Source organism: Varroa jacobsoni, unplaced genomic scaffold (assembly GCF_002532875.2).
Source record: "Varroa jacobsoni isolate VJ856 unplaced genomic scaffold, vjacob_1.0 scaffold_275, whole genome shotgun sequence".
Lineage (NCBI taxonomy): Eukaryota > Metazoa > Arthropoda > Arachnida > Mesostigmata > Varroidae > Varroa > Varroa jacobsoni.
In genome coordinates this window covers 437,820-456,858 of record NW_019213177.1, presented here as the reverse complement: position 1 = coordinate 456,858, position 19,039 = coordinate 437,820, and the positions used below count along the sequence as shown (strand labels likewise).

The following is a 19,039-nucleotide window of genomic DNA, read 5'->3' as shown; positions in this document are numbered from 1 at the left end:
ATCTTGCTATTACCTAATATACATATAAGGTAATGTTTTGACGCACAAAAGTAGTAGCGCCTGGTCGTTTAGGCTCTCTCGGGAACCAGCCTTAGCCAAGAAACTAACCGCCTTCCTGCCTACCTCGCTTTGTAAGCGACTTGTTGAAACTGTGGCGATCATGGCGACGGCAGCAGCAGCAGCGGCAGCCGCCGTAACAGCAGCAGTAGGCGCAACTCATAGTGTTGATGCGTGGGACCATACAGTAAGCATCGAAAGGAACCCTGCTCAGCGAGTTGGGTCTGGTCTGGTGTGAACGAGGCCTCACGAGTCGGTGCTCGGTGTGCTAGTCAAAAAAAGCAAGCATCTTCTTAAGCATCGGGGCCCCGTCGCGCAGGTTTTCCTTTTCTAGGACCTTCTATTAGCACTGGCTCAAGTATTACTGGTTCTCTCGTTATCCTGGTTCTTTTTCTGGTGGGGCAAGCTTACCCGCTAAATAAATAAAGGAGACAAGCGAGGGAGAATACAACTAAGCACGCACGGCACAGGCAGCGACATGCTTGGAAAAAGACATTTTACGTCAAGCATTCTTGCGTACTTTAGCGACCAGTTCAACACAATTAACTCTGGCTAGTTCTAGCTAGTCTCTCTCACTTTTTGTTTTTTCTTTTTTCTATCATGCGATTTCTACCACACGAACTCTCTACTACAGCCCTGCTGACCACTGCTACCATTGATGTAAATTCGTTTAGGCATCTAGTCGGCGCGATGCCTGTGTCCCAACGGTGCCTTCTCCATGTCCTTCCTCTTAGGCTCGTTCGTTAGAAACAGGCAGCAGCCGCGTCCAATCGTGATACACAGCCTAGTGTTTTGACTTTGCTTGATTTATTTTGTTATATCCTCCTCAAGTCGAGCTTTATGTCTTCCCCTTTATCCCTTTTTTTTTTTCACTGCTTATACTCGCGTGGTCAAACGCTGCTGCTGGTGCTAGCATGACTCGAACACATATGTATGCAGGCGGCTACGCGGCCATAACTGTCGCGTCTCCTCCCTCTCAAAAGCGTACGGTACAGCTGCTGGTAAAGCAAAGGCCATAGGAAACTTGTTGAGGCCAACAAAAACTGACTAGTTTCGCCTATAGACGAGGGCTGCTACTGCAAGCCACAGGGCATTTGGTTAATCCTACTATACAACAGCCCTCGCGCAGCCGTCTACGATATTTGGCTGTGGCCTTACAGTCGCGTCGTCACCATCGGCTAGTTATGATCAGGTACCCACAGCGGCGGCAGTGGCGGCAGCTGTAGCCGCGGCATGGGTAGATACACGTATGACTCGTTAGAAATTCTCTGCCTGACGAGAGCGGTCGCTGCGTTCAACGTCAGCCATGCTGTTAGTATAAGCCCTAGCAGGCAAAGATGAGAATTTCGTCTCACCGACTTGCGGTCGTATTCACCCCCTTTTCCGCCTGCCGGAATTTGTCTTCAGTTTTCCGGAATTCGCACATTACGCATGTTTGCGCTAGCTAAGTCCGGCGTCTGGCGAACACGATGGCCCGCCGTCTATAGCTTGGCCATAAACCCAACGGTCATTGTTGGCCGGCCGGCCGACCGGCGAAACCTTATAACACTGTAGGTCACTACTTATAGGGTCTTGTAGGTTGCCGAGTTCGTCTTGGGTCTACAACTTTCGTCGGCTTATCACTGGCAAAGTAAGTACCGCGAAAAAGCAAGAGTGCTAGAAAGCTTAGCCATTGGGAGAGGTCGAACAAGATCGAACCGCGATAGAAATTGGATGGCTGATAATCAACTGTTGGAATGCAACGCGGGCTAACTGTTACGTCCCCCGCCCACGTATCGAGTGACGTACCACCGAAGATGCGTCTGACACCAATAAACGCTGGAATATTTCAAGAAAATTTGATAATAGCATACTCATTTGCAAAGACTACGAAGAATGTTTGTTGTGGGTAAGAGGAAAAATGTTCTATGGGCGATACTCTACTTTTGGCCTTTTCCCTTTTTAAGTCATTAGTTATTAAAGAGAATTTGATCAGTTGTGGCCGATTTGTACAGGGTGGTGACCATTATCTGGATAACAATTTTTGCTATGATGTTATATAATATCTACTCAAAATCATAACCTTTGAGGGATTTATGGCCAATAATTTTGGGTATTTACAGTTCATAGCGTAATAAATAATGTTACAGCACTAGCTTGATAACAAGTCTCCATCGAACTTTTTTTCTAAGCAAATTGAAGTTAACAAATTAGAAAATCAGAGCAAAAATTGTCTTAATCATTAAATTGAATTTGTTAAGTTGAATTTGCTTTCTAAGGAAACTGTTCTGAATACATGAAGATCTCAGAACAATTCTCTGGACACCAATATCTAGAATAACCTGTATAATCATTAGCTATTCTACAATGTACGTTAAATAAGAACCTCAATGGCACGTAAGCCAAGGCAAACTACATGTTAAATATCAATCCGACTTCATACGTTTATGTGCGGAGGCAAAACACAGATTTCTAACGGGAGGTTAGCTAATATATATATATGTCAGCAAACTATTTGAGTAAGGCGAAACAAACCTGGACACAAAGTTTACACATTTAGCGATAACGAACTATAACCGGAAAAATGTCTCCTCAAGCTGATACAAAAACGTACACGTTCTTTGTGAGTGTATCAATTTTCTCAATTTTACAGAGCTTAAAAATGATGTCGTTATCTCAGCTAACGATATGGTAAACCACCATTGTAACGCAAACTACCCTAAGTCGCATAATATACGCATGTGAACGAGCGGCCTTATAAGCTTCAATGTCGTACGCTTGGGATAGACCAGTCACCCAAAGAAACCCGCTTCGAACATGGGTATTAACGGAAGGGAGTCGTCGTTTGTTCGGATACTTTTCGTCGTGCTTTCTTGTATCTCCAGTTTGGAATAGCGCTAAAATTCCAGACTGTAGAAAAGATGGGGCGCGGTACGGCCGACTTATGCACGAAGGGCCTGACGTGTGCAGTGTGGGAATAGACTCTTACTATACGCATCTCTTGAAGCCAAACAGGCCATATTAGGGAGAGAAACCATGAATTCTTACTCCAAACTTACTTATAGCTCTATATACGGCACGACTGGGCCATTCGCCTAGTTGGATCACCCAGGCGCATGCGCCGATGGCCTCACATGTGTTCCAGCCATATTATACAGAAGGAATTGTTGAATGTTACTTTTGGCTTGGCACACGAGAAGTAGAGTAGTGATGCTGCTGAATACACCGTACCGAACAATGTGAAACGAAGACATTGCAGCGCTAATGGTCGACAATGGATCCGGCATGTGCAAGGCCGGGTTCGCAGGAGATGATGCTCCCCGCGCCGTCTTCCCGTCAATTGTGGGTCGCCCGAGACACCAGGGTGTTGTGGTCGGTATGGGTCAGAAGGACTCGTACGTCGGTGATGAGGCTCAATCGAAAAGGGGTATCCTTACTCTAAAGTACCCCATTGAACACGGTATCGTCACTAACTGGGATGATATGGAAAAGCTCTGGCACCACACCTTCTACAACGAGTTGCGTATCGCTCCTGAAGAGCACTCTGTACTGCTCATCGAGCCTCCTCTTAATCCTAAAGCCAGCCGTGAAAAGATGACCCAGATCATGTTTGAGACCTTCAATATACCAGCAATGTACGTTGCCATTCAAGCTGTGCCTTCTCTGTACGCATCTGACCGTACCACCGGTATTATGCTTGATTCAGGTGAGGGCGTCTCCCTTTATGAAGGTTACGCTCTACTCCACGCTATTCTTGATCTGGCCGGACGCGATTTAGCCGATTACTTAATGAAGATACTTACCGCACGCGGTTATTCGTTTTAACTACAGCCGAACGTGAGATTGTGCGTGATATTAAGGAAAAGCTATGTTATGTTGTTCTAGATTTTCAACAGGAGATGGCCATTTCCACATCATCTTCATCGTTGGAGAAATCCTATGAACTCCTGATGGACAGGTCATTACAATAGGTAACGAGCGTTTTCGATGCCCGGAATCACTTTTCCGGCCATCATTCATTGAAATGGAATCCTGTGGAATTCAACAACAGACAAGCTATAACTCCGTCATGAAGTGTGATATTGATATCCGTAAGGACCCGTACGCTAACACTGTGCTCTCCGGTGGAATCACCATGTACCCCGGCATTGCTGACCGTATGCAGAAGGAAATCACCTCCCTGCCCCCCTCAACCATGAAGATCAAGATTATCGCTCCCCCCGAGAGGAAGTACTCCGTCTGGATCGGCGTTTCTATCCTCGTATCGTTGTCAACTTTCCAACAAATGTGGATTTCGAAACAGGGGTATGACGAATCAGGCCCTGTGATCGTGCATAGAAAGTGCTTCTGATTAATGCTGGTGCAGTATTTCATAATTATGTATATAGAGTAAAAAGTAGTCTTCTGAAACCCTGTGATTTGCCTAGGTGCTTAGTATGCCTGTATATGACAACTAAACAAACATTTCGGCCGGTCGTGGCATTTACGGCGAGCAGTATGCCACTCTAAAGGTTCAGTACATATCAGTGGAATTTAGTCGATGATCCATTGAGGTCTTCATCAAATAATGGCACTCACTGATATTAGTTTTGAGCCAGTGCTACAGAGTGCGAGATGCACAAGCTAACCAGCGCATTTATTCACCCGGAAACGGTTAAAGCTTCATGAAAATTCAATCATATAATTTTTGAAGTACATGATGTACATTTTTCAATAAAAACAGAGATCAGCTCGTACGTTCATAGACAGCGCTAGACGTTAATCGATCTATTAAACGTAATGCTAATCCTACTTCCATAGCATCTGGTGTGGTTATCTTTGAGCGAATTTCACGTCCGATTCTGCAAGTGAGCACTGCTTTAAATGGCTGCTTTAGACTTTACTACCGTGCTATTACAGACGTACTGCGATTGCATGTAAAGCATTGCTTGTAGTATTATCACGCTTCAAAATACGTTAGTCATTCGAAGCGATTCAGAATCTTCCTCATTGTTGTGTTAGAGTTTGATTAACAGGGGGCGCTCTTACACAAAAGGACGCTAACCTCAACTCGGTAGCAAAACTTAGTAGTACCGATAACCTTACCATATCTTGTCGTCTGCAACACTGTCGTACGCACTACGCAAAGCGAGTAAGGCCAACACCGCGATAAGCCGTGTTGTCTGGGTCAGCCGGGTACTACGACAAGCGTATACAATAGAGATACGAATAGCAGGTCGTGAATGAAGACTACACCAGCTAATGTTTCATATATTAAAACGAATAGAGCATGTGTTTGAGGGTATACAGGATAGGTGTCTAATCACAATTGTTGTCTTCTTCGGTCGCAAAGTATGCTCAAGCACTCGAATACCAATCGTATTTTTCAACGCTAATTAGCTATACTTCTACAAGCTGTCCAATCAAGTTAGAAAACGTACGGTTATTATAGGTTATTAACTGGCGAAACTTCCTCTGTTTCGATAACCCCTGGACATCTTCTTCAAAACACTATGACGGAACATCAACGTGTGCCGGCATAATGGTGAGGTAGTGGCGTATCTCCTCGAGGTACTTGGGACGTGTGGACGACGATAGCCACATCGATGCCCAATGCTAGTACCGGTCGAACATGTCTAATCGTTCGACTACGCGCGACAGTAAGTTAAAGCTGTGTTAACTTCAGGTGCTTTGAACTTTCTTCGTCCTTCTCAAATAATACTGTTGCATTGTTGCCTAAGGCTCGAAAGCTATCTAAGACGTCAGACAAAAAATAATACAATGATATTGGAACTAATGTTTATTGTGAATATCGTTACAAGAATCCGCTTGCTAAGTGATTCGTAGTACAGTTAATGGCTTATGTTTATAAAGCATTTGTTAAACACTGCAATTATTGTTCGCGAGGCGATCTATATTCTACAATGCGATCAGCCGTTGAATATTTAGAACAACAATGCATTCATGGTATCCGACTATTTTGTTCTATGTAAACACAGATTTGCGTCGTGTAGAGTTATAGTCGGAGACCAACTATGCAGTCTTATTTCGTTCCTTGGCTGAATCTAGCCCACAGTGTGGAAAAACATAGTTGTCTAGTCTGGGTGACGGGTTCAATAAGAGAACCTATCAACCATTTTGTATTCTTGACGGCAGTGTTAGAAATGATCTTCTCGTTTTCGAATCTCTGTGCTAGTAGTTAATGGCCAGCGTATACCAAGCCTGTTAGATGGACAGCCTTAAACTGAGCCTACATGTCGGACCAGTATACAGCACCAAGCGAAAGACACCAATGGGTCCATACGCGCGCTTTCAAGAGGTAAATACTGACTTGTGTAGTGTCTGTGCATCAGACCCTGAGAAGAGCGCCATTTTGGGTAGTCCGCTTAGTTGGCAGTGGCGCTTCACACAAAAAATGAAAGGGCAATGCTCACCAGAGGGCGTGGACCACGCACTATAAAGACCATCTCTTATTTTGCCACTTAACTCAACCACCAGTCGGTGCGTGTTGCTGCTGCCCCAGTCTGCAGGACTATACTCGGAACCAGAATGTGTGACGACGACATTGCTGCCCTGGTTGTGGACAACGGATCGGGCCTGTGCAAGGCCGGGTTCGCAGGAGATGATGCTCCCCGCGCCGTCTTCCCGTCAATTGTGGGTCGCCCGAGACACCAGGGTGTTATGGTCGGTATGGGTCAGAAGGACTCGTACGTCGGTGATGAGGCTCAATCGAAAAGGGGTATCCTTACTCTAAAGTACCCCATTGAACACGGTATCGTCACTAACTGGGATGATATGGAGAAGATCTGGCACCACACCTTCTATAATGAGCTACGTATCGCCCCTGAAGAACACCCAGTACTGCTTACTGAACCTCCCCTCAACCCTAAAGCTAACCGTGAAAAGATGACACAGATTATGTTTGAGACCTTCAACACCCCCGCAATGTACGTCGCCATCCAAGCTGTGCTTTCCTTGTACGCCTCTGGTCGCACCACCGGTATTGTGCTCGACTCCGGTGATGGTGTCTCCCACACCGTGCCTATCTATGAAGGTTACGCTCTTCCACACGCCATCCTCCGTCTCGATCTTGCCGGTCGCGATCTAACTGACTACCTTATGAAAATCCTTACTGAGCGTGGTTACTCGTTTGTGACCACGGCTGAGCGTGAGATTGTGCGTGATATTAAAGAGAAGCTGTGTTATGTCGCTCTCGACTTTGAGCAAGAAATGGCCACCGCAGCCTCGTCTTCTTCCCTTGAGAAGTCGTACGAGCTGCCTGATGGACAGGTGATTACCATCGGTAACGAACGTTTCCGTTGCCCTGAAGCTCTTTTCCAGCCCTCGTTCATCGGTATGGAGTCATGCGGTATTCACGAAACAACGTTCAATTCGATCATGAAGTGCGACATTGATATCCGTAAGGACCTGTATGCCAACACTGTGCTCTCCGGTGGAACCACTATGTACCCCGGTATTGCTGACCGTATGCAGAAGGAAATCACCTCGCTGGCTCCCTCAACCATGAAGATCAAGATCATCGCTCCTCCCGAGAGGAAATACTCCGTTTGGATCGGCGGTTCCATCCTCGCTTCTCTGTCCACCTTCCAACAGATGTGGATCTCAAAGGAAGAATACGACGAGTCCGGCCCTGCTATCGTTCACAGGAAGTGCTTCTAAGCGTCTTGTCAAAGCTATTCTGGTACATTGTTTTTGCTATCATAAGTTCACAAGTGGAGTTTGCCTTCCGCATTCCAACAGTTGTTTAACTTCAACTGGATAAGCAATAGCGCAAACCGAGCTACAACAGAACTGCTAATACCAACAGCGTTTACCAATGTGCGTTGTATATTCGCTGGTGATTTCCGGCCCACCTATCCCAGGGCTAACGAATCAAATCAACGTGGTTGACCAATGTCTGTAACATGGGTAAAATGTAAAATAAAGTGTTACAGCTCCACATGGGTGAATCGCATAATTTTATGGGCCTTATTATTTTGTCTATGTACAATTCGATTTTGTGCGTATTCTATTTAGTTCGTTTATAGGAAATGTCGTAGAGAGAACTTTCACCCGACCAAACACTGGTATGATCGTTAAAGAGAATTCTAGTATAGAATTAAGAATAAAGCAAGCTCGATTTATACGATAGTTGTCCGGTATATGTCTAGGAACATGCTGATGACCCTTGGCAATATGGCTGCGAGTGGCCGCTAGATTCGAAACCAGCAAACACGCGTCCTTTAATGGTAGGCGTAGCACGGCGTCATTGCATCCGCGACTTACACTGCTCTTGCCATAGTTAACACAATAAGTAGCTGTCGTTTCCAGCAGGCCTCAATTGAAGCCTAAGTAAATAAATATAGTTAAAATGTTTTCTCTACTTCATCTCTCCAAATCTAGGAAATCTCTACTTCATCGTAAAAAGACGACAAAGCTTCTTCCAAGTTGTTTTGCTTTAAATTATTTTATATTTTTCGTGTGTAATATCTTTAAAACTATATATCTTTAAAAAATATATACATATATATATATATATATATTTTTTTTTTTTTAAAGATATATAATCTGGAATCACGGCCTGTAATCACCAATTAACGCTAAAAATCTGCAAATTAGAGTTACAAAAGGGTTTTAAGCATTTTACTTACACTTAGCTTTTTGCCATAGAATTCCAATAGAGATTAAAAAATCTGCCAATTGGAATTACCAAAGAGTTCTAAACATTTTATTTATATTTAGCTTTTTTGCGTAGAAAGCATGCGTTTCTCATTTACCTTAATTAAAATAATATCTAAATCTTAAATGGGATTGACGCCAAAGACTTTTACAGTGGGGGCTGATCGGGCAATTCACTTCTATTATAAAAGCACTAAAATCAAGCCTCTAACAAATCAGTGTAGGTATGGCCAAAAATGGAGGCAGAAAATTCTACATCTAAAGAAAAAATTAGTAGGATTAATAGAAAACCCTAATCGAAATCTGGTACATAATGAGGAACCTCTCTTTTTCAGTGTATTTTATCTTTCTGTTAAAAAAAAACTATAAGTTTTTTGGCGTCTAAATTTAAATAGCCGAAGCTCAACTGGTTTCACACCGTAAGAATTTGACATTTCCCAAAATTTCTGGGCAAGCCCTGCATATGGTAGGTGCCGTAGAGCAGATTACTTTTTGCTAGAACATATAGCAAAAGCGAGTTTAAGTGAATTCAAAACAAAAGTTATATGGGTTCAATTTGTCCCGATTCGTACATCTTATTAGGCATATTGGCAAATGTAACGGGAGTGTTTATATGCAGCGTATTCTGGTTAATAAAGGCGCTTATTATGACAATGATGGTCTTTTTGTTAAAATAGCACCCTACTAAATAATAGTAGTTTTATTATGATGAAAACACAATACTAATATCGATGAACCTCCCTAAATATGATGACGGCATACACCACCTAATATCCCGTGGTTTAACCACTGTCCAGAACTGGCGTTTGGGACCCTGTTGTTCAGGGATGTCATCGTTATGTGTCGATAATTGAAGACAATTGCAAATGGTCACTAGCGGGTTAAAGGGTACAGGACCGGAAGGCTATTAAGTACTCGAAACTAAGTTTCGGCCAGGAAAAAACTTCGGCGACAAGTCGAAGACCTCAGATTCATCAGACTTGGCCAAAGTTTCATAAGCCCATCGGCTGATTAACTAAGATCGTCAACCGGAAATGGGAAAATCGACATTTCGTTATAGCATTCAACATCGACTTTACGATATCCGCTACAGCACGTCCAGAAACTTGATTAACCAGTCTTTGTTAACTAAGCCCTACAGCAGGGTCACATTCGTAACGTACGTTGACACGCATACCAGGAAAAGGTCATGCAGGACACTGAATAGAATGTAGGCTACAATTAGATTGACGAGAATTTCGAAAGAACACAAAGAGCTACACTGATCTTGGCAGTCCAGCCACGATCCTACGTCAGGCCACTTTCAAAAAGAACGACGTTGAACAGAACTCCGAACGCACAGATGGGAACGTTTAGTATAGAAGGCTCACCGGAAATTCGAGATGCTATTTCGTGCGAATAAACGGATCTTAATGCACGTGAGCAAGTAGCATGTTCTGTGAGATCACATAGAGCCCGATGGGCTCATGAGATACCCAAGTCTTCACGTATAGAAAATACGCGGAAATAGTTAGACTGAGCGAACATACCACAAAAGGATATCGCTGACAATTGCAGAGTTGAATTTTTGTCGTTTTGAGCGTTAAACTTTTTTTGCCCTTGTTAGAAAAAATAACCGCAAGTCGGAACTTTGAACGTCACCCTGTCTGGCTGACGGGTACGTTATATAGTTTTGCAATTAATTGGCGTAAAGTTGAAAAGGTTTATTCAGTTCTGCTACCTAGCGCAAGGGTATGATTGTCATCCGACGCTGTACTACGATGGGAGGAAATTGTCTTGCAGCAACCAAATGGCAATTTGGTTCGCGTAGTCTGCGTTACGCATGCATAATTCAAATTTACAAGATGTGCTAACGCTCTATTAACTATAACAGATAGGACAAAAATGAGATTAAGTGGCCTAGAATTATCTGCTTGTGTGAATACAGGATCCTTAGTTGACGCAAATGGATTCGATTGTACCTAGTTTCACAAAGCGCCAACGAAGCATTCGCATCAATATAAGAGTCCGCGTTTAGATAGAACGCAGGGGCTACAAAAAGGCGCGGAGTTTCCAGTGCATGTAAACACTGGAAGTTGCAGGGCTGCTTTTGTCAAAAGATAAAATAGTGTTTCTTATCATGATTTTCTTTTGAATCACCTCCGGGTGATTTAACAGTTTCGAGTTTGACGCTTTCTGCTGCGTCGATCGCAGCATTCATAAAACTCTTTACAATGGCTCTTACATTTACTTACATAGTCTACTCGACCCAGTCCACGATTAAAAAATATTTAGAATTCGTTGTACTAAAATATTAATGGGCTAGCCTTTGGTATCAGAGATCAGACAGACAGAAAGAAGCTCTTTATCCTTGTTTTCAAGTAGTCCACAGACAGGGGATCTGACATAAGGCAAAATTAGCTTAAACGTGAGATCCCTGCTGTAAAACCGTATTCCTCTCCGTATCTGTTCTCTATTACTATATATGTTACATCTGCTGATCACAACAGTCTATTGAATGAAAATACTCTGAATATTCCGAAACTCAGGCCGTTGAATCATTTTCATGACTCCTCAGTAAGCATTTACATAAATATGCTTTCAGATAATTGTGAAAGCGAACGCAGACGTAACGTTTGAGTTCTCTTCCAACGATGATGTGCTTTTTCGCGGCAGCGTACCACCATCAGTACTTCAACTTGGCCGGTCTCCGCCTGTAATGTTCCGCGCACCGGGGATGGCCGGGTATGCTTGATCTTATACTATAGTCAAGACCGAAACCTTTTAGGCATCCTAAGTGAGGGTTTCCATTAGTCGTTCAAACGAAAAGGCAGTGATACCTTTTAGAGACGGACTTTTTCAATTGTGGACTAGAACAATATTCGTGTTCTAACCTCGCAATAAATGAAACAAGGGTGAATTGTCTTCGTTATGTTAGAACATCGAGTAGAAAATACAAATAGGAATACGTGGTAATAACCCTACGGAGATTATATATTGCTCAGCTACGTCAGATTCCGATTAACCGCATAGTCCATGGCTTACTTACGCGAGACGTCCAAACTATTGTCGAAAAGGAATAATTTATGCCTGCATAAATATTGTATTCATCACCCTAATTATTTAAATTCGGCTAATTGGCCAAAAGGTTAGGTTTTTCGGTTTATCTCCATAGGAAAAGAAATCACGGCGAAATTCTTTTTACGTCGTAAGAAGTAGGACTCTATACAATTTGTGTAGCAGGTGATACACATTTTTGGAGCTTTGTCCTTAGCAACCACATTGAGATCTCCCGTTTCTACCGTTGTACGCTTTAAATGCGCTCTTAGATAATCTTTGTATCCATTCTAGTTGATGTGGGAAAATTATCACCTTTAACAAATACCCTTGAAAGCTATTTATCTTGGATTCTAAATACACACTCTATTTTTCGGAAATACTATAATACGAATGTTATTGTAAATGCCACATATCAGGTCAAGAGCAAAAGCAACAATAACAAATAAAAGGGCCTAGAAATAGTTAGGTTAATGATTCGGGCCATTGGCAGCTGCCGTGGAAATGATCACACTGTGAGCTTGCTTCGTCACGTTTCCTTGTAAGGCCTCATCGAGGCTTTGCCCTCACGTGAGCACGCCCCCCTGTTGTGTTCTGATCAGCATCCTTATACTACGCAAACAGTAATGCGCCTTGTGGCTTGGCCTGCTGGTCTTGCTGCTAAGACCAACAAGAATACAGTGTTCAGCTCGCCAACCAAACTTGGTTCGACTGAGGCGCTCGAGCCGCGGCCGTACCAAGTAGCAGCCCTCTCTCCTGCAGACGCAACATCCTCTCGCTGTTTCTATAAAGGCATCTTCCATGCTCATGCTGACACCGTCAGTCGTAGTTCTCGGCTTTAGTGCTTCGGAGGCTCACGAACGTAGGACCGTCTCAATATGTGTGACGACGATATTGCTGCTCTGGTTGTGGACAACGGATCGGGCTTGTGCAAGGCCGGATTTGCAGGAGATGACGCTCCCCGCGCTGTTTTCCCATCAATCGTCGGCCGCCCCAGGCATCAGGGTGTGATGGTCGGTATGGGTCAGAAAGACTCGTACGTCGGCGATGAGGCACAGTCGAAGAGGGGCATCCTCACCCTGAAGTACCCCATTGAGCACGGAATCGTCACTAACTGGGATGATATGGAGAAAATCTGGCACCACACCTTCTACAATGAGTTGCGTATTGCCCCTGAGGAGCATCCGGTGCTGCTCACTGAGCCTCCGCTTAATCCTAAGGCTAATCGTGAGAAGATGACCCAGATAATGTTTGAAACCTTTAACACCCCTGCCATGTACGTTGCCATCCAAGCCGTGCTTTCCCTGTACGCCTCGGGTCGTACCACCGGTATTGTGCTCGACTCCGGTGATGGTGTCTCCCACACCGTGCCTATTTATGAAGGTTACGCTCTTCCACACGCCATCCTCCGTCTTGATCTTGCCGGTCGCGATCTAACTGACTACCTTATGAAGATCCTTACCGAGCGTGGTTACTCGTTTGTGACCACGGCTGAGCGTGAAATTGTACGTGATATTAAGGAGAAGCTGTGCTATGTCGCACTTGATTTTGAGCAAGAAATGGCCACCGCAGCCTCGTCTTCTTCCCTTGAGAAGTCGTACGAGCTGCCTGATGGTCAGGTGATTACCATCGGTAACGAACGTTTCCGTTGCCCCGAAGCTCTTTTCCAGCCCTCATTCATCGGTATGGAGTCATGCGGTATTCACGAAACGACATTCAATTCGATCATGAAGTGCGACATTGATATCCGTAAGGACCTGTATGCCAACACTGTGCTCTCCGGTGGAACCACTATGTACCCTGGTATTGCTGACCGTATGCAGAAGGAAATCACCTCGCTGGCCCCCTCAACCATGAAGATCAAGATCATTGCTCCTCCCGAGAGGAAGTACTCCGTTTGGATTGGCGGTTCCATCCTTGCTTCTCTGTCCACCTTCCAGCAGATGTGGATTTCGAAGGAGGAGTACGACGAGTCCGGCCCTGCCATCGTCCACAGAAAGTGCTTCTAAATGTTAAAATAACAACCGACGTCGACAAGGATTGAGCGTTTTCACGATAAAAACTACCTACACATGTCTACTATCTCCTGACAAAGTCGTCACTCGCATTCCAAGCGTTGCCTATCGTATCTTATTATATATACGCATATATATATATATATATAGCCTTAGCTATTCATCACAGATACGTCCACATAAGTCTTAGAACACGGCATAATGGTTATCATGTAATTTACTGATTAACTACAAATAATGTTGTAAATCAGTGATGAACAAATAATAAATACAGCCACCTTGCAGCGTTAAATATCACCGAGTGTTCTCATCCTTGTTTATGTAAGGTTTCCTATTATGATATATTGCTACTTCGTACCTATTCGGGGAACTTCAACATCCAATGCACCCATCGCCTTAGTTCATTATCCAACATTTTAGATGAAGAAATAGAATTCAGTGAAGCTAGTAACTTTTGGCAAAATCGAATTGCTAGCTTATTATAGTATCTAACCATTATAGCTGTTTTATACCACGGCGTGGCAACAAACACTATCAAGCAATAAATACATTATGAAAACACCTCTCAGTTAAATGTACGGCTGGCAGTACATGCCGAGTGTTCTGCTTTACAAAATAAATCGAAGCCAACATACGGATCGTTCTAGCCTATTTTTGACACATTCTGCTTTTGAGATATGACAACAACAGCTATTGGAGACAACAAAAATATACCACCAGAAATACATCGAAAGCGAAAGCCAACGGATGTTTGCGCCGACATATGGGAGCCGAACTAGAACAATAACGAGCAGATCCTTGCTAATGGTTAGGTAGATGAAGAACGCGGTTTCTGTGAGTTACTGATTCTGAACTATTAAGTTTATTGTTTAATTTCAAATTGATTCAAAAAGCGTGTCCGCTTCGTGGATAGCGTCGCTTATGAGGTTAAATTGTTCGAAAAATGTCTATTTTTAATCACAAACAGCACCGCAACTTTAAATCGTTTCTATCGATTCTAATCGAGGTAGAATATCTGAATAAGATGAAATTCAAGCAATCAAAGTGACATCACAATAAAACCCACTGTAACTACGGTGTTATCAGTCTTGCATGGACTTCAGAGACCATACTGCGACTGCGCGTACATAAATTATAATAGAAAATAATTAATAATACAAAACTCTATTAACGAACTCACAAGTACAACAAAACGTTGATAAAAAGAACATCTTTTCTTCAATAGAGGAGCAAATAATCTCTCTAAGTTATCGTAAGTCAGACTGATATCTTACTAAAAAAAACTACTTACTAAAAAAAATTACTAAAAAACTTCTCATAGCTATTCTCTGTTACCATTTTTAGCGAGGATATCTGCACACCACACACACGTGCTTGCTTTTTTTGCATTTGGGCCATAACATTCTCATACTCAACTCACGTAGAAAAGTTTTGGGCGGCTCACAACAGCTCCAGTAATTTTTTAACGCATTTTAGTCGACTCGCAGAGGAAAAAGGCGAGCTCAGTCTTTGATTCGCTGGACCAGGCGTGAGGTAAAAGGCCATCAAGAGCTTTTGGGTTTACCATTGATGTGTTTCACACACGTTAGTAAGTATATCCATAGACACGTCTCTCTAGAAATTCTTTATACAAAAAGGAATCTTTTAAAAATCTATCTTTCAAACAACGTATTAGAATGTTAACCTAGGAACCGTTAGTAAAGCGTTCAGTTTCATCATATGATCTAGGAAGCTAGATGGCATTGGAGGCGCAGATCTAGAAGATTCGTATCAAACTAAAGCCTCGCAGCACCAATATTACCACCAAAGACCATGTTCGTGGCAAAGTAACGGCTATTTCGAATATCTGAAACGCACAAATACATCCTCAACATAATTGACACTTATGCTCTGAGAAACAGGTCGTCCCGAAATTTGGCCCTTATCTTAGTCAGAAGTCACCCTTTATACTTCTTATGAAACATTTCCGCCATGTCTGCTTCAGATTTCTTGGCAACAAGACGTACATTCGAATGAAGCTTAGATATCTGCATTGACTCATCTATGTACAGATATGTACGAACAGTGGTATTTCACGTGGTATCGTGTGGTATTGAAATTTACAGAATGTTAAATAATGACGACCATCTTTGGTTAGCAGTGTTTATAGTACATCGGACTAAATAATTCATTAGAGATATAAAAATCTCTTTGTAAAGAATGGATACCTGTTACCTGTCATTGCTGGTTAAATAGAAAGGTAGACCTATATCCCGTCTACCTAAATTTAAATCCCTTCCTTCGTAGTGCTCTTGCGTTCTTTCGTTCCTAACAGCTCAATATTGTTTAAATACTTTCACTAACAAACATGAACCAGCATAAAAACCGAAAAATAAGAAAAACTGACTAACGGTGCTGCGCTGTCTAGGTATAAGATCTTCTATTATCCTTCGGTATTCTCTGAGGATCATACGAAAACGCCATATTCGCCCATTCCTTCTGTCCTCGCCTGTTGCCCAAAGACGGGCAAAGAAAAAATCTCCAGAGAGTAAGTAAACATGAAAAATAGAAGCAGTTAATTTCGCACAAACGAAATTTCTAGTTAAAAGCCAAATGGTGAAGTGCTTGTAAGACAACGAGCTTATCACTAGTAGTTGTGGGAGAGAATGCTGCGACAGCAAACAATGAACTCGGAGAGTTTTCAACCATGGAATTGATATAATGATGCGTCGCTGCACAAACCACCATTGACTTGATTCGCTATTTCTGTCTATTTTCGTCAGGCCTGACTGACCGAGACCGCGTCAGTTAACGTAATCGCTTGCTAATCCTAGGGACACGTCGTGGTCTAGGTTCGATCCCGCACATAAAGGCACTTCATTTTGAGCTGGGAGCCAGCCTTCTGATCGGATGCCAAACGGCGATACTGGACGCAAAGCTCGAAACCTAGAGGCTTGACCGCCAAGCACTCGCGCGCTATCACCTTTATAAACTGCAACGTTAGCTCATATCTATCGATTATATCTTTGAACAAGCTGGCGCCAAAGGCCATCAGAATCACAAGTACAACCCAAAAAGGTTAAAGTATTATTATTCTAACGACCCTTACTCGGTTAAGCAGTTAAAGATTTCCTACTGAAGAATTTTCGAGGTTATATTTACCCCGTAAACCGAACCGGTGCCACTTTGAAGTCGAATCAGCAAAGCATTGTCGTAGAGGAAAAAGCTATCCAAGCGAAAAAGCTCCATATCGCACAAAATGCACTCAACGCTTTCCGCATCTTCTTGTAGTGCGTAGGCCGAAGCTTAACGACGTTAAAGGAGATAAGTATGCTGCGATGCGTGAACCTGTTAACGTTCCGAAGAGGGTACTAGCGCATAGGCGCTTCTTAAGAAGTGCAGTCTAGCTAGAGACCATACTAAGGGCGCTCCTGAAGTGCTGACTGCGAACCCTATCTGGACCTGTTGACTTATTGTTCTTCAGGCTCTTAAGGGCCTGCAAAATCTTTAGCATGGTGAGATTTTGCTGGAGAAAGCTGTGCTCTGTCTGCTTACTCAGTCGATCAAAATACACGAACACCGGCGTCATGTGGAATATCAGCTGTTACGTTTTTTTATATGAGCCTTTTCAGTATTGTGTTCACTCCGCTTGCAGACACATGGTGCGGGCCAGGCTGTGATATATATAATTTCGTCGATATTGATTTGCCTGTAGAATGATAAGTACAACCAGCTATTTAAGTGTGCGTGAAATAGTTGTCATTCTTGTTCTTCATGGCGTTAATAACGCTAACGTATTGAATGAAGACAAAACGTGATCTGACCTCGGGGTCCAGGCAACATATCGTCTGTACGCGAAGTTGCTACTAACCAGAATCTAATCAGAAAACGGCCCTAACCAAGCAACAGTTGTAAACCTATATATGGGGCGCTAACGTGAAAAGGTCCAGCGGCTGGTCCTAAAACACTGATTTGAGTACATCATTCAACTTAGAAGCTCTGTTCGATGATCCAGTGTTAACGCTGATTTTCACCTATGCAGCGTTCTCTTAGCAACAACGTTCTTGTACTAATAACAAGAATAGAAAACACGCGACAGTTTCACGTACCACAATGATGTCGAATTAATTATAAAGAGATAATACCCGATTTTATATATACATGTTTATTGCAGTAAACTGGAAATAAACTGAGGTCGCGTCTTGCCGCATTCGTTAAATAGTTCCACTTATTGTAAGTATATTCCACTTATGACATACGTAATTGTCTTTTTATGATAAAAGCTCGCAAACAGCACGCGCACCCGCCGTCATGTGGTAAAATTTTTGACCGCCAAAAAGTAAATTTCTGACCGAGATCATTGATTGCAATAACAGAACACAGTCTTCTAGAAGTTTATTCAATTGATATCTAAAAGCGCTCGTGATCGCCTTTGAGTTTCTTTAGGTCTCAGAACAACAAATAAGCAATAAGTCCACAGCTCAACTGGAAGCTGCGTAATTGCGTAATATATTTTTTATCTCATCATTATCCCAACTGGGAGAAATAAAACATGTATTGAATTGCCTAATAAAATAATTCAATTGTCCGAAAACGCTGCACGCGTATGCTAAACACCGTATGAGGTTAATAAGTAGGTTGAATATTGCGACAGAGGTAAAGACGGCTATAGTTATCATGTTGTCCTATCCCCATAATCAGGACACCTCTCAAAAAGCTACTTGAATTCTTGTTCAAACGTTCATTCCACCTTCGTGCCTGCCTCTATTCAGTGGTAAGCACTTGTATCCTAAATTGTGGCCATTTTTTACCACCCAACGAGAGCAAGCAGTCCTGCTTTCACTTCTATTGATTCCCTTGAATTCGGGTAGGTATTAACAAAAAATAGACGGTAGACATAATGGCCTTCGAGATTGAAGCCCGTTGCATGCTGCTCGTTGATTATATTTTAAATAACGGCTGAAACGAGGAAAGAACGAAGAGGTCTACAACCTGAAAAATGCCTTACCGTTCTTATCGCGATGAAGACCAGATTGTACTCGTAATCTATCTTTCCTAATCTATGTTATATGCAGTCCAGCTTTCGCCTAAATCGATCTAAATTCTTCTTTATCAGCTAGACGTATCTTTGTTAGAGGGCAAAAAGTAGAGACTGTATAATCATAGCCCAATACACATCGTGAAATGCTATATAGATTCTTTTAAGGGCTCGTTGTTGGATAATCTTCGCGTCATTTAAATAGATCATACGAATATCCAAATACACATATATACATCGTGATACTTTGTTATCAATCTATAGTTTATCAATGAAC

The 19,039-nt window shown here is 42.7% G+C and overlaps 4 protein-coding genes across 4 annotated transcripts; all 4 read left to right on the top strand.

Moving 5' to 3' along the window:
- The first annotated feature begins 3,273 nt into the window (after positions 1 to 3,273).
- LOC111258925 (actin, cytoplasmic-like) lies at positions 3,274 to 4,016 on the top strand. Its single transcript, XM_086967644.1, is given in 2 exon segments — positions 3,274 to 3,856; positions 3,859 to 4,016. Coding segments are annotated over 2 exon segments (732 nt in total). The 3' UTR covers positions 4,008 to 4,016.
- Positions 4,016 to 4,859, top strand: LOC147753719 (actin, alpha skeletal muscle-like). The gene has a single exon (XM_086967643.1). It carries the CDS (start codon positions 4,061 to 4,063, stop codon positions 4,385 to 4,387), a length of 327 nt encoding a protein of 108 aa, XP_086823769.1. The 5' UTR covers positions 4,016 to 4,060; the 3' UTR covers positions 4,388 to 4,859.
- A 1,630-nt stretch (positions 4,860 to 6,489) lies between these two features.
- LOC147753718 (actin 403-like) lies at positions 6,490 to 7,993 on the top strand. Its single transcript, XM_086967642.1, has one exon. It carries the CDS (start codon positions 6,565 to 6,567, stop codon positions 7,693 to 7,695), a length of 1,131 nt encoding a protein of 376 aa, XP_086823768.1. The 5' UTR covers positions 6,490 to 6,564; the 3' UTR covers positions 7,696 to 7,993.
- Positions 7,994 to 12,527: 4,534 nt separating this feature from the next.
- On the top strand, positions 12,528 to 14,042 carry LOC111258927 (actin 403). Its single transcript, XM_022830519.2, has one exon. It carries the CDS (start codon positions 12,609 to 12,611, stop codon positions 13,737 to 13,739), a length of 1,131 nt encoding a protein of 376 aa, XP_022686254.2. The 5' UTR covers positions 12,528 to 12,608; the 3' UTR covers positions 13,740 to 14,042.
- Positions 14,043 to 19,039: the final 4,997 nt, after the last annotated feature.

Excerpts from the sequence above, each read along its gene's own strand:
- LOC147753719 (XM_086967643.1), top strand. The coding sequence starts at position 4,061 with ATGGAATCCTGTGGAATTCAACAACAGACAAGCTATAACTCCGTCATG.
- LOC147753718 (XM_086967642.1), top strand. The coding sequence starts at position 6,565 with ATGTGTGACGACGACATTGCTGCCCTGGTTGTGGACAACGGATCGGGC.
- LOC111258927 (XM_022830519.2), top strand. The coding sequence starts at position 12,609 with ATGTGTGACGACGATATTGCTGCTCTGGTTGTGGACAACGGATCGGGC.